This window comes from Centropristis striata, chromosome 3 (assembly GCF_030273125.1).
Source record: "Centropristis striata isolate RG_2023a ecotype Rhode Island chromosome 3, C.striata_1.0, whole genome shotgun sequence".
NCBI classification, from domain to species: Eukaryota; Metazoa; Chordata; class Actinopteri; order Perciformes; family Serranidae; genus Centropristis; species Centropristis striata.
Window position 1 is genome coordinate 27,831,103 of NC_081519.1, and position 15,601 is coordinate 27,846,703.

At 38.8% G+C, this 15,601-nt stretch overlaps 1 protein-coding gene across 2 annotated transcripts in view; it reads left to right on the forward strand.

The window, feature by feature from the left end:
* The first annotated feature begins 4,161 nt into the window (after positions 1-4,161).
* The window catches only part of bin2b (bridging integrator 2b), a 21,069-nt gene continuing 9,629 nt past the window's right edge, over positions 4,162-15,601 (forward strand). For both annotated transcript variants that reach the window (XM_059330279.1, XM_059330280.1), the window contains exons 1-7: positions 4,162-4,288; positions 4,446-4,637; positions 8,555-8,635; positions 11,464-11,518; positions 13,004-13,098; positions 15,377-15,472; positions 15,597-15,601. The exon at positions 15,597-15,601 is cut by the window's right edge and continues 103 nt beyond it. In XM_059330279.1, the coding sequence (XP_059186262.1) occupies positions 4,545-4,637; positions 8,555-8,635; positions 11,464-11,518; positions 13,004-13,098; positions 15,377-15,472; positions 15,597-15,601 (425 nt within the window). In that variant the 5' untranslated portion in view covers positions 4,162-4,288; positions 4,446-4,544. The remainder of the gene's footprint in view (positions 4,289-4,445; positions 4,638-8,554; positions 8,636-11,463; positions 11,519-13,003; positions 13,099-15,376; positions 15,473-15,596) is intronic.

Consider the following 15,601-nt stretch of genomic DNA (forward strand, 5'->3'; position numbering starts at 1 on the left):
CTTGTAGTTTGTCCTTTTTCCATTTTCGTTCCGCTCTTCGACACTCCTGTCTGGCCATGCGGGTAGTTTCATTTAGCCAAGGCTCTGATTTAGTTCTCTGTTGCCTGGTCTTCAAAGGAGCAGCAGTGTCTATAGCTGTTTGACAGGTGTCCAGGAACCAAGAGTTGAGAGACTCTGTGTCGTCACACACAGACTGAGGAGTCATGCAGCTCTGACTGAAGACTGCAGAGAAGTGAGCAGCAGTGAAAGAGTTAATGACTCGACATCTGCGAGCAGCAACGCGAGGTTTAAAAGTGTTACGGCAAACAGCAGCTTCAAAAAGTACAGGCATGTGATCTGAGAAAACAGCATCACAGACCTCCAGGTTAAGAACAGGCAAACCATGAGTTAAAACCAGATCAAGTGTGTGACCACGTTCATGTGTAGGCCCCAGTACACACTGCGTGAGATTAAAAGAGTCAATGATGTTTAAAAAGTCACTCGCCAAAGGGGTTTCAGGGCAACACACATGAATGTTAAAATCTCCAGCAATAAGGACCCGGTCATATTTTGGCATGGTATCTGCCAAAAACACAGAAAACGTCTCTGTTATATTTAGGGGGCCGATAGACCACCGCACACAGCACCGTGTGCGGACGCCCCAGCTCAAACAAGCTGAGTTCAAAGCTGGTGAATGTGGATGACGGCGATAACTGTTTACATTTAAAGTCACTCTTAAAAACAGTCGCAATTCCTCCACCTCGGCCAGACGTTCGAGGAGAGTTAAAAAAGGAGCAGTCAACAGGTAAAAGTTCTGAAAAGACACTGGACTCACCAACACTCAGCCAGGTCTCGGTAATAAACAGGAAATCCAATTCCCGCGACATGAAGTAATCCTTAAGGATGAATGATTTGTTCCCAAGCGATCTGGCGTTTACCAAGCCAAACCGGGCAGAAGCCGGCGGGTCAGGGCGAGCAGCTGACAGGGAGACCCGACACAGAGGCCGCAGGTTCCCCAGATTCACTCCGCGCCGGCGGGGACAAGGAGAGCAGGGTCCACGGGGCTGGAACATCCAATCCGAACCCGCCACCGGTACCAACCAGGCAGCGACAGGGTCCAGCGAACGTCGGGAGATACAAAGGCGAGGTCCCGCTCCATATCCACCTCGATCAGGACGCACCAACCCGGCCCTCAGCCTCACCAGACAGCCACTCCGCTTACCTCGACGGCGGTGACGTTTACGCCGCGGAGGTAGCACAGGAGTGCGGCAGAGGTATGACGGGATGTTTAGTAGGAAGGGAGACGTTTTTTGTCCGTTATACTCAAAGTTGATGAGTTGTTTGTCGGATATTCTCAGGTCTAGCAGCGTTTGGCGATCATACACCAGCAGAGAGTTGACAGTATGCGAAACAAGTGATACAAGCAGTAGAAACACACACAACAGTCGGAGCATCTGACGGCTCGCCACACACACTGGCGCCATCTTGCTTTCAAGATGGTTGAAAGCAAGATGGCGTTGGCTTTTTAACTTTGCGTGAGTTTTGTGGTCCTCTGTGTCTTTTATTTCTTCTACGACTTCAAACTACGTCATTTATTTATTTTATTATCTGTTTGATTTTATTGTTTTATTTATAGCATCATTTTAGAGTAATACACTTATTATTTATTGCTGATTGTTATATGGAAATGTTTGTTTTATTGTTGATTCTATGTACAGCACTTTGGAGACGTTTTTGTTTTTTAAATGTGCTATACAAATAAAGTGGATTGGATTGAAGTAAAATCATGTAGAGTGGTTGTCTTACTGCAGTAACCTCCTCATAGACACTGTGTAGCTTAAGGCTACAAGAAGTTATTTCTTCCTGCAGCCGGCGGATTATCTCAACCATGGGGGACAGAACCCAATGTATATCTTTAAGAGTTTTGAGTGATGCTGTTGTAGCCATTTCATAGTGTCTCTGAGCTGATCTCTAAGGTACTCTGTATTTTGGACCAAAAACTCCTTGTATCCTTGGTATCCATGTTCCTGACTGTCATTAATGTCATGTCTGATTTCCATCAGAGATTGATTTAACTATGGTATATGTTCCTTTTCAATTTTCATGTCCCACACCATTACTTCTAGTTTGTGAACTGAATGTTGCAATTCTTCCAAGGGACAGGAGGTTACAACTGAGCAGTTAGAGAGTCACCATCACATAAATAAATATCAATTAGAGCCATTGTGTTTGAGCGAACCTCTCATTCCCGGGGTCTGAAGAATTCAATATGTTCTTGTGGCTACCACCACGGGGAGCCTGTTGTCTAGGGCAGCTATTGTCAAACTTGGGGTCGCGAGATGATTTCTGGGGGTCGCCAAATCATTTTGGAAGTCAGCTCCGTCTCCACTGTGTTAAAGTGTTCATGTGTTTTAGTCTTTTTGGTCATTTTGTGGTCAATTTGATTCTTTTTTGGGTAATTTATGTCTTTTCTGACAAATCCCAAAGTAGCGAGTTATTACTTTCCAAGGAGTCTCTGGCTTGAAGCTGACTGTTACACACTCAGGAGGTCAGAATGGACCTTTAAACTTATAGCAAAGGACTTAGATTAAAAGTAACAATAAAATATAAAAATATATAAATACACAGACAGAGAGATGTTTTAATTGTTGTCTGCTTCATTATTTGTCCAAAATTCTTCGTATCAACTGAGTTTGTATGATCTGAACTGTGAGATTGTGTTCAGTGAGCGGGGGTCACAGACAACATGCATGTTAAATTGGGGGTCGCGACTCAAAAAGGTTGAGAACTACTGATCTAGATGACGTATCTTTAGTGATATCTGTGCCTAAGTATTTCACTGTTTTCACTGAGTATTTCACTATTTCACTTTTATTTTTTTATCTGTCACTACCTTTTTTTTTTTTTTTAACTTTATTGAGAAATTCAAATACAGTCAAAACATTCATGTCGGTTGGAACAAACAAAGTCTGGCATCACAAAATTGAAAAGAAATAAATATGAGACAAAGTGAATGAAGTGCATAAGTCAGTATTAGTGTAAATTAAGGGGGGAAAATAGAAAGAAAGACAAAGGCATGACATATTACATTTCTCCAAATATTTCTGGAATTGTGTTGAGAGTATGTATGCATTTGTTGTTATCAATTGTTTTAATACAATCAAGTTAGTTATTTAATTCAATTTCAAAGGCAGGAAAGATGGTTCGACCTTTGTAAAATTTGGCCTTGTGAATGTGGAATTTCGCCATTATAATAATTAAATGAATTAAGTGTTGAATTTTCCTATCGTCATTGCTATAATGTAAAAGTATATCTATGGGTTTCAAATTAATTGGTAAGTTGGAATGTGAGGTGATGTAATGACATTCATCTACAAGATGCCTAATTGTTTCCACTTCAGCATTACAAAATACACACTTGATATCAATATTAATACATTTTGACAGACATTTGTTAGTGGGGTAAATGTTATGTATAATTTTATATTGAACTTCTTTAATTTTATTGGAGATAGCAAATTTATGTGGAAGGAGCCATGTTGCTTTCCAGTTAATGTCAGAAAAGGAGGAGGACCATACAAATTTCCCTTTGGGCGTAATTTTCCTTTTCCTGAAAAAGTGATTATCTCAGTCACTACCTTTTTTCTCTCAGATCTTTATTAACAATGAAGGAAATACAGGCATTCAGTATATCAACAAGATATACAGAGAAAATGTCAGTTACAGTAGAATTAAATATATATAAAAAATAAAATAACATAATAAGGCACATAGGGTATAAGGTGCTTCCCTTTATATTATTCTGGGGCTTCTTAAAAATAAGTTTTTAAAGTGTATGAGAGTGCGTTCACATTTTTTATTTGACGTCAACTCTAAAGTTTCGAAATAACATTTTAACTCTCTTGTGAAAACGTTAAAGTTAGGGAGGAATTTGCAAAACTTCACCCTGTGGACATGAAACTTTCCCATCAGAAGCATAAGATTTGTTATAAAGCTTACTGTTTTGTCATTAGATTCAAATTTTGAGATAATATCTTTAGGTTAAAAAATGATGGTCTGTCCAGTCTTATCAAGTATGAAGTTTTCCATATATCTCAGTCACTACCTAGCAAGTAACCCTGCTTACGTCACGTCGCTGAGTCATGTACGCGTCATCAGAGATCAATCTACCACATGATTTACAGGTGAGCGTGGTTGAATGACTTCCACCTTCTGCCGGGAGCGGAGTGCAGTGTTGCAACAGTGTTGCTACACCATGTTTTTTGGGCGAATCAGGACTCAGTGAAACAGTTAATCATTCCTTCAACAGGTTAGAACAGGGGAACACTCCCAGTGATGGTGATGATGATGTCAAGACTTCACTCCTAGCTGCTCTAAACACCGCCTGTGTGTGTGTGTGTGTGTGTGTGTGTGTGTGCGTGTGTGTGTGTCCGCGTCTTCTATTGTTGCTCCACCTCCATCTGAAGCCTTGAACTGAAGTCAGCAGCAGTAAGACAGTTTCTAAAGAGGAAGCAGACGGGAGGCGGATTTCTCTCACTGACGACTAACATACTGAACATTTGACCATGGCAGACAACAAGATGGGCCCAAACCTCCAGGCTGGAGCTGGATTCCTCGCCAAACGGGTCCAGAAGTCTTTGAATCGAGCTCAGGAGAAGGTGAGTTCGGAAAATGAACTTTGTAAAGTTACTGTGGCTTCGCTAAAGTAGAGGGCAGCACACTGAAGGCTGTCAGTCTGGGGAACTCACAAACACTTAGTCAACACTTTAGATCCCCTGCTGTAATAGTAAACAGACTTTTCTTCAACATTACATAAATGTGCAGTATGTAACTGGTTGATGGTCTCGTTACCAGTTCGTCAAATACTGACGTTTTGGGTCACGGTCCGGCTCGGCCACACTGTAAAAAATGTCTAGATTTTACGGTGAAAAACTGCAAAACCATGACAGTAAAAGACGTAAAATGATAAATGGGTTAACCCTTAATAGGGCACTCATTTGCAAATTCCAAATTTCAACCCTAGAGAATATTGGAGGATATTACATACAGCCAGAATGTGTGAAAAAAAAAACATACTGACCCGGGGGAGGGGGGTGATATTTTGAGAAATACATTTTCGAGATTAAAGTGGCAAATCTACAAGAAAAAAATGTGCAGATTTATGGTATTTGAAGTGGTGAATCTGCGAGAAAAAAGTTGCTTTTTTCCACCTTTTTTCTCGTAAATCTGCGAGTTTTTTCGTGCATATTTGCAACTGTAAATCTGCAATTTTTTTTCTTGTAGATTTGCCACTTCAATCTAGTAAATTTGCAACTTTTTTCTCGAAATATTTTGGATATCTACTGAAGTTACCAAATATAGTTCTTTGCCCGATAAAGGGTTAATTCAGTTTCATTAACAATGAAACACTGTTAATGTATATATCAGCCAAAACAGCATTTTTAAAAACATTTTAATTAAAAAAAAATTACTCCACTGTAAAATACACTGGCACCGTGTTTGTAGCAAAAAATATACTGTAATATATATACAAGCCATTTTTTTGCATTTATTTTTTGTAAAAATATTTTTTCTCACTGTTAAATGTATTAATCACCGTATCTCTAACAGAAATATACTGTAATATTTAATGGTCTTGTCAATTATATGGCAGAACAGGGTTTCTTTTGATGGAAAAAGGGTAAAATATGGAATAAAATGGCAATCTTGAACGTTAAATCAACAGTACTAATATAATTTAACCGTAATATTAGAAAACTTTGCACCCTATGTATTACGGTAAAGTTCTGGCAACCACAGCTGCCAGTTTTTACTGTAAAAACAACAGGTTTTATTGTTTTTACTGTGTACCACCCAAGAGCCCCGATATTTGAAGACCTGATAATGAGACACAACAATCAACCAGAATAAGACATTGCACCTTTTTAAATAATGGTATCTCAAGAAACAGAATATGAGGCTTGTCTGAAGGGGGTGTAGCTCCTAGTGTAAGATTTCTAAATCTCCCAAACAAGGACAAGCTGCTCCTTCAGAGGATAAGTTTAATGTAGGCCAAGTTGTTATTTGCCTTTAGTAGAAATTGGCTAATGGGAGAATATGTAGAAAATGCTCTGCTCCTTATGAAATGTGTCTCTCTGTAGTACTTTCCCAATCTACAGTCCCGTTATCTAGCTCTGCACCAAGAGTGGATTAATGTCAAGTCATTTATTGGGCCTCATGGCAACAAAGTATCAAAACCTGTGATAGTGACTGGAGAAGAAAAGGAGAAGCTGCCTATGCATGCAGTAAACCATGTGATTTTAACCAAAACCTCGTCTGGTGGACGTTTTGACCTGTCTATGTTTGAATGATGGCCTCCTTGGCCTGATGCATTAATAAAACAGTAGTTTGGACTTTCCCGGTCTGAGCATCATAGTGTTGATCAGTACTGCACAGCTGTGTGTGGACACAAAAGCTGCCACTTCCTGACTGTGCACTTCCTCTCGCTTGCTGAGCCTTTCTCTCTGTTTGTGGTTGACGTGTTTGATTTCACTGCTCCACCTCAAAACAGCAGCCACACAAGTTTGCATGCACTCTGAAACTGCAAGACAGGGGCCTATTTTGGGGATTCAGGTTTTTTTTGTTATCATGGAATATGAGAAAATAGACATAATGAGAGCCTCTGTTGCAGATTTAAAGTTAAAGGTCATGTGATGTGGCATTCAGACTTTCAAACAGCTGCAATGTCATGTGTGTCTACTTTAGGAGAGGAAAATGAATATATATGGAGTAGGGCTGCACAATTAATCGATTTTAATCGTGATCATGATTTTGGCCGCCACGATTAAATTAACCTGATCGTCGGTGATATTTCCATTTTAAAATGCGGCTCTCCTACATTTCTAATCAAGCACTTTCTACACCAGTAGTCCACCAACCACCAGGGGGCGAACGCAAATGTAGCTGCCTAAATAAATAACGAGCGTCACATCCTGCTTAGCGAGTGCTAAGCAGGATGTGACGTAGTACTCGACGCCACAACAACATTTGTAAAAGCTGGCGAAGCAGTGTTGCCAACTTTGCATCTTTGTTGCGATATTTAGCGACTTTTCAGACCCCCTAAGTGACTATTTTTCATAAAAGCGACTGGCAACAAATCCAGCGACTTTTTTCTGGTGTTATTGGAGACTCGTTCTTAGGCTCGTTAAGAAGAGTAAGAAGGAGTCGAAGCGGCACAGTCCTCCTGCAGCAGTCTCTCCCAGCTTCAGAGCCCGGGGGGATGTTAACCCCTTAGCGTCCAGTCTGCAAAGTGCTAATAGGCTAACAGTTAGCTCTGTAGCAGTACAATGTGTATATGCTGCTGCTGCAGGAGGTGTTCACTTAGCGATCTCTGTTTGTTTACAACAAGCACCAGACACTAAAAACTGTTCCTATTGTTTGTTTAAAAGTAGTGCAATGAAAATACAGATGTTTTCCCGAACATGATAAATAATGGGATTACAATAGTGATCAAAATAATCGTGATTATCATTTTGGCCATAATCGTGCGGCTCTAATATGGAGCATTATCCTGTTGTGATTATTAGTGCTATAATCTGCTGGACCTATCAATCTACATGTATCCTGACAATGCTTACTCTGTTTAGAGAGTCCAACTAATAAATCAGTTGACCAGTTTAATTGGCCTGTCAAAGGCATATAGGTATCAGTGGTAATGGCATATATATTATTCAATATGTGTGGATATGAAAACGTTTTTTTTACATAGTATAAAATGCAGAATGCTAGGAGTGATTTAGAAATAGTGTTAGCTTTCTAAATTATTTAAATGGTCAGCAATTTACTGACACTGATCAAACTATACTGCCTATTTAGCTATTTATTTGTTTTTATTCATGTTTTATTTATTTTCTCAGTTTTATGTCTAGATTTGGTTGAAAATGTAATACATTTTATGCATAATATATAATATATTTTAAATAGTCTTTCATCAAGTTAAGAAAGCAGCCTTTTGACTACCCTTGTAAAATTATTATTATTATTATTATAATTGACTGAAAAAGACACAAAATGGCCAAAAAAAGACACAAAATGACAAAAAAAAGACATGAAAAGACACGAAATGACCAAAAAACCCACAAAATGACCAAAAAAAAATACATTAAATGACCAAAAAGACAAAAACACATTTACACATGAACACTTTAACACAGTGGAGACAGAGCTGACTTCCAAAATGATTTGGCGACCCCCAGAATTCAAGGTCCCCAACGTTGAGAATAGCTGGTGTAAACTGACAGATTGGGAAGAGATTCTGGTTTACAGAAGTCTGTTAATCACTATTTTCCAAGTCCAAAACCCCAGAGTTGTACTTTTCTGCTCCAACTAACAATTGCTCAAATGACATCACCCTATACTACTAGGTTTTCTACACGTTTCCACATATGCAGCAGTTCTCCCTAACGCCTGTACACATACTTTGAATAATTCCTTTTGTGGTTTCCCTTAAATTAGTCTAGCTCTCGTGATAATTTTTGTATCTATCTACCTGTATCCATCTGTTATAACTCAATGTGACTCTTCTGTCCTCTTTCAGGTCCTTCAAAAACTGGGCAAAACCATGGAGACCAAGGATGAACAGTTTGAGCTGTGTTTCCAGAACCTCAACAAACAACAGGTACACATACCCTTTTAACATGACAAGGTATCTTAACATGGTAGCCCTCTGCTAGTCACTGCAAGACTCGAATAATGGTCATGTAAATGCCATGTTTTGCTGTTGTTATAGTTAAACAGCTCTGTAGAACCTGATAATGTAATAACCCCGATAATGTAATAAAAATCTGCACTTGAGGCCATTGAAAATGTAATAAAACCTGATAATGTAATAACTTCCCGATAATGTAATAAAGTGCATTTCCCAATAATGTAATACACTTTTTACCAATAATGTAATAAAGTATAACACCAAGCACCTTTAGATTTCAAGAAGCTGTTGAATGCATTCGTGTGTCATGGATACCTCGTTTGTGAAAAACGGATGAACGGGTCAAAAGTGAATAAACATTCAACTTTGACCTGTTGGTGGCGCTAGAGCTCTTGAGCTAGAGTTGCCTACACAGTATCACCACTTGAACTCAAGTAATGGGTGGTCTGCTGTTAAGTTATTACAATATTGGGGAATTATTACATTATCAGGACTTGGGAAATGAAGGCTAACCTGATAATGTAATAACCTCCCATTAATTTTATACTTTATGATATTATTGGTAAAAAAAAAAAAAGTGTATTACATTGTTGGGAAATGCACTTTATTACATTATCGGGAAGTTATTACAGTATCAGGTTTTATTACATTTTCAATGGACTCAAGTGCAGATTTTTATTACATTATCTGGAATTTATTACATTATCAGGTTCTACAAGCTCATTTAAAGACTGCTGAGTCTGAAACCAAGGACAGTGTTTTGTTTGTGCTGCTGGTTCAGGGAGATGCCAACCCACAAGTTCAGACGATAAGCTCAGCCTTGAAAACAGGAAGTACTTAAGACAAGTTGCAGCTTGTTCTTATTGTTTTATCTATTTTGCATGAACAATGCTTGTTATGTCTTTTATCTATCTCATGCATTGCCCTTGATATTAAAAGAAATGGGGTATTTGTGTAAGCTCAGATTCAGAAGCAACCATTCATTTCAAAGGGGACATATTTTGGATTTCAAAAACACATTTTGTTTATACTGTCTGTCTGAATACACCTTTATTCAGGTTTTGTCTGAAATGCTCCATTCTAGCACCTGTCTCTTTTAGCCCCCCTCCTGAAAATTCTCAGTCTGCTCTGATTGGTCAGTGTTTCCATGTCCTCTGCCTCTGTGCTGTTTTTGACCCAGGGTGCAGTGCATACACTGCAAAAAGCCACCTCTCAAAAAGAAGAAATAAAGTACAAAAATTAGGTTTATTTTGCTTAAAAATACCAAAAAGTATCTGCCAATGGAACAAGAAAATTTGGCTTGTCAATAATTTCCAAAACAATTAAAAATATCTAATCTCAGTAACAAGCTGTAACATCTTATTTAGAAAATTAAGGACCAAAAACAAGTGAAACAGTCGAACATAAAAGATGCTTACTAAGAAGAACTATCTTATCAAACAAAAAATAAGCATACATCCCCTTGATCTAAGAAATGTAATCATACTTAGATTTCAGTTCGCAGTATATAATATATATGATATATGATATATAAATGAAGTTGTGACATCAAAGAAGTCCTGTTGGCTCATTTAAAAGCACAGTTTATACTGGCTGTGTGCATTTCTCTGTGGATTGAGCATTTTTATACTGTCACATTATTTTTCATAGCACATAGACCTGCTATATAATAATTAAAGACTTATGGGGCCTTCCAGGGTTCCCCAGATGCCCATAAACTAATGACTTGGCCTGGTTTGGGTCTTTGGAAGGATTAGATGGGAGGCTTTGTGCAGTACACTGAGGGGATTTTTTGCTACAGCCTTACATTTTCTGCTTTATAGTTCATATGACTAAATCAATACACTGACTTTATTAAGATGATCTATTGTGGATGGTCTAAAATGCATGGTGCAAGGGCTTTTAGGAGGTATCCTGCTCCCTTTTTCTAGTTAAACAATGCACAATCTGGCATCAAATTAAGGCAGAAGGGGCAAAGAAGTTGTATTTAGCCCATTAAGTCATAGGTATGTTTTGGGTGTAACATGAATTAAACCAATCAGTGTGTTATCTGCCATTCACTTTAAAGCCAGGTGCAGCTACAGTCATTCAGACAACAAAAAACTGTAGTTATAACGTGACAGGAAATGGAACTAAACTGTGAGCTTCTAAAACAACCAATTCAATTATGCTGCTTTTTCTCATTAAATGAGCACAGTAACTGGGTGTTACAGGCAGAGTGGACGCACATTGTGAAGCCTTTAAATAGCAGCAACATATTTTGCAATATATAAGTCTCATTTCTACCTGTACTACTGTTACACTGTGTTTAAGCATTCATCATTATCCTGTTACTGACATGTGGTCCCCCCTGCTGCTGTTGGGCAAAAGTTAGAAAATTGGTTGACTTTTATGTTGCTCAGAGCTCATTCAGTGTTAAATGCAACAGCTACAGTAGATATTGGAGGGAAACTGACAGGGAGCAACAGGAAGGAAGTCTACACGCTGACAAGACATGCTGCTTTCACTTCACCACCACCGACACCACGTGAAATGTTGAGATTGTTATTTTATTTAAACTCTACATTGTGGTCAGACAGTCAAGTATCAAGTAGATTATATGCAGTTTAGAACTTGCAGAAAAACGTTGTGCTGCAGATAAAAGAGAAGCAGCCTGAAGTACACATGTTTCAACATGTGAGGTCGTTAAGGAAATGATGAAGCATAATTAACCTAGATCGGTCATAGAGATACTGTTACTGTGTGTCACTGAATTTGACGTTGTGCTTTCTGTTTTTGTGTTCTGCTTCTGCACACAGATCGATGGAAGCAGGTTGTTTAAAGATGTCAAAGCCCACCATACAGCAGTGAAAGGTACACTCTAAAACATTTCAAGTCAGTTAAATTTGCAAATGAAAGTTCACCTGCTGCCTTAAAAACGCAATTTAACTCAACTTGAGTTTTATCTTTGTTTAAACTTGGAAATTAAAGTTTAAAAAGTTGATTGTACTTCATTGTTGTAGTTGACTCAACTCTGTTTTTGAAGTTGTCAAAGTTGATTTTACTATTTATCACTTGCTGTCTCAACTTAAAACTTTGAGTTTAAACAATAAATCATTACACGTTATCAGTATAAGAAAACTGTTAATTACTAACTTATTATTTCAAGTCAAGTTTGCTATAACTTACATGGTATGCGATAGCACACAGAGTTCTTGCATTTGTCCAAAAACACAACATTTATTTGAAAAACATGTCTAACATGTTAACGTTATTACTGTTATAAGTTCCCTTTGTGACCCGCAAATACACCCTATTAATCTCTTAATTTGATTATATTGATATTGTTGATTTAATCAGGTTAATAATTATATTTAGGCACTTTTTAGTTCAGTCTGTTTGAGTCGGGCAGTTTACAGGGCAGCTATGTTTACGTTGGGGGTCCTTAGAATCAGCATGTGTTGAACAATGTGTGTGTGTACTGACGTGCTGCTGAAAAAGTTTGAGATAAAAGAAGTTAAAGTCATAACGGTGTCCTTATTCCCTGACCGGAGTACGCTCACGGGTGAAGAGTCCCAGCACAACACTTTCCCCCTATAGTTCTTTAATAATTACATTATCAGGTTTTATTACATTTTCAATGGACTCAAGTGCAGATTTTTATTACATTATCGGGAATTTATTACATTATCAGGTTCTACAAGGCTCAAACATTGGGTTCTCATACATTAACATGTCACCTGACTAGCTGTTTACCACAGTGTCAAACTTTGACATGTGTCTCATAATTGGCATGAGACATGTTTAATATGTTACACAATGAGACAAAGTGGGATAAAAGGGTTAAAACCTCAATATGAAGCAAAATGCTGAACATTGTGAACATGTATGTATAGGTCATGAAAGCATATACAGCACATACAGACCCACAGCGCAGAGTTAACACAATGCCATTCTTTGCTCTGGAGAGATGGTGAATAAAAGGGAAGTGGACTTCTATTCTTGGATCTTGTGGCAACTTTTGCAATTCTGTCTGCGTTGCCATGTTGTGCAGAAACAAATAAAATCCTGCAGTGAAAATGGCCGACGCAGCATTGCATAATATGATTCATGTCCAAGAAACCGTTGTGTTTCTTGTGTTGTCAGCTATTGCTCCTGCTTTGTGAGCTCCAGTCAGGAAACCAGTGTTGTTCTGACATTTTCTATGTGGGTGTAGCAACAGTACCACAAACCCAAAAAACAATACCACCACAATGCACTGTGCTGCTGATGCTAGACGATAATTTGGAGTCATGATTACATTGTTTTTTCAATCTAATGTTTTTTTTTTCTCCTACGATTTCCTGTTTCTTTCCACAGCCGTGCATGAGACATCCAAGCGTCTGTCCCAGACGTTGCGAGACATCTACGAACCAGACTGGAATGGAATGGAGGATCTTGCTGTCATTACAGAGGTATGTTCATAAGGTTTTTGTGGAGATTTGTTTGACCAATAATCTAAGAGCTGATTCACAAAGCCATACATTTAAAAAAAAGCACGATTTAAGTTACCGTAAAAATATTAGCATCCAGACTAGAGTGGACCCAATTTCACCAGCATATGTACAAAGTTCAAGCAGCATCAATTGTTTTTTTGGCCACTTGGTGCAAAACCAAAGACTGTATATGAATAGTGGACGTAGTCACCGTTGGGAGCATCAAGTTCAGTGTTACACTCATCGCCATCTTGTTTCTGATATGGGGAGCAGACTGTGGTATACTGATATCTGGACTGTGGAGGAGGAGAGGGATCTGATCACTGACTACAGCCTCTCTACACCTCAACCTGACTGACCCCTGGATTCCACTGGATGCGTAACGGCTGCAGATCCGTCGTCTGAGCCGTTACGCACCCATTATAATCAATGTGTGAAATTCCACCGACTGCAGATCCGCTGCGTAATGAGTCCAACACTTGCGCAGAGCTTCTATTTTTGTCGGACGACGGAGCACGACGCATAAATTCAGCACAGAACAGATCGTTCGGGACAGGAAGTCGTGCACAGACACAAAATAAAACATCCGGTATATTTTCAAAATAAAGTACCTCGGGTTCACGGCGGATCGTATTTCATAACTTGAAGACCTTAAATCAACAGGTTAGAGGTTTTCACTCGTCTTTTCACCCCACTGACACCGCTCACTCCGGTGCTTGTTGTAAACAAACAGAGATCACTAAGGCTTGTTAACAAGAGGCTCTTGTTAACAAGCCGGCCGACCTCGTTAGCGCTCGTTAAGACGGAGTCGCTGGATTTGTCTCCAGTCATTAACGAGGAGATGTTGATTATCTTCCAGTTATATCAATTGATTAGGCGTGAATTCGCGAGATCTCGTGCGTCCTCGGGACTCTGCTGTCCGCAACAGCTCCGACACAGATGGATCCGGTGGGTGTTGACGGACTGCGTAGATACGCAGCCGTTGCGGACGGACCCCTTTCGGAGTTGTTACGCATCCAGTGGAATCCTGGCGTGAGAGAAGCTGCTGCTAATTCATGTTAGCATTAACTGGAGCATTAACTGGTTAGTTTTGGCTAGCAAAAAACAAAAACAAAATGTTTGTTACTAACCTCAGAAAACTGAACAGTGACTCCTTGGAGTGTCTGTTAGTCCAACCAAACACTGAACAAGACATTTTTACTGAACAAAACGTTCAAATAAACTGTCATTAAGTGAAAATACAGTGAAAGGGTCAAAGTTATGAGACCAAATCGGTAAACATCTTTTTTTATATCTATATAACGTTATATATAACTTTATAGACACGTTGCCGTGGATACACATTGTTCTGCTTCTCTCCTGATGACAGCTCGCTTTGTTAGTGACCTGTCAATCAAAGGTTGCCACACCCCAAATCATACGATTCTTTATCTTCTATTTTCTTCTAAATGGGGCCATTATTAGAATTATTGATATCAACTTGTCTTGAAGAAGATGTTTCACTAGTGATTGAGACCATAGTGTTGTCCTAAAAAAAAAATTCTGAGTTAATAGATCATGTGAGAAGTTTTCTCATTTTGCACTGAAATGAATGGACAGATTTTTTTTGCAGCCAAACTTAGCGCTCCCTGCTGGAATTTTCGGTAGAATGCAGCTTAAGGCACTTCCTGTTTTGCCTCCTTGCTCAGACCAGGAGGTTGCCGCCTGGCTTCAACTCGATTGTAACAGAAGTCACTTCTTTTAGAAAGGCCACCACAAGAATGTTTTATGCTCTATAAGTATGGTTTGCTCAAATAATATTTGAGGTGTCTAGTTAGGGTTGTCAAAAGTATCGATACTCAAAAAAGTATCGATGCTAAAACGTAGTATCCGGATACGATACTCATTTTCAAAAGTATCGATCCAACAACTTATTAAGCAGCTAAACCATACAACCTCAAAATATTGTTCTAATTGTTATTGTTTATTGTATTTATTTATTTATTGCACTCCCTCAGACCTGAAGCTTGTTATCATAGTTGCAGTTTCAGTGCACAACTGTTTTTATATCAATATTTAACCTGTGGTTCTGTTAATTTTTACATGTTGCATTTTTCTTGTGTTTGTTTTTATCCTTGTGGTATCGAAAATGGTATTGAGTATCGAATATTTTCCTGAGTATCGTATCGAGTTGAAAATTTTAGTATCGTAACAACCCTACGTCTAGTATTTAGAGACAATTGTTATGGTTTGATGTGATATCAACTGTGTCTCTCAGAGTGAAGACTTGCTGTGGAATGACTATGAAGAGAAACTAAGTGACCAGATTGTCCGCACCATGGAGAACTATACCAGCCAGTTTCCTGAGGTCAAGGTGAATCGATGCTTTTTAAGTTGACCACAAATAATACGTACTTTTGGGCCTCGATTACACCAGCCTGATTTTAATGACGCATATAGTGACATGTTGACTTAAGAAACTCCTGCCTGTGTTTCAGGAACG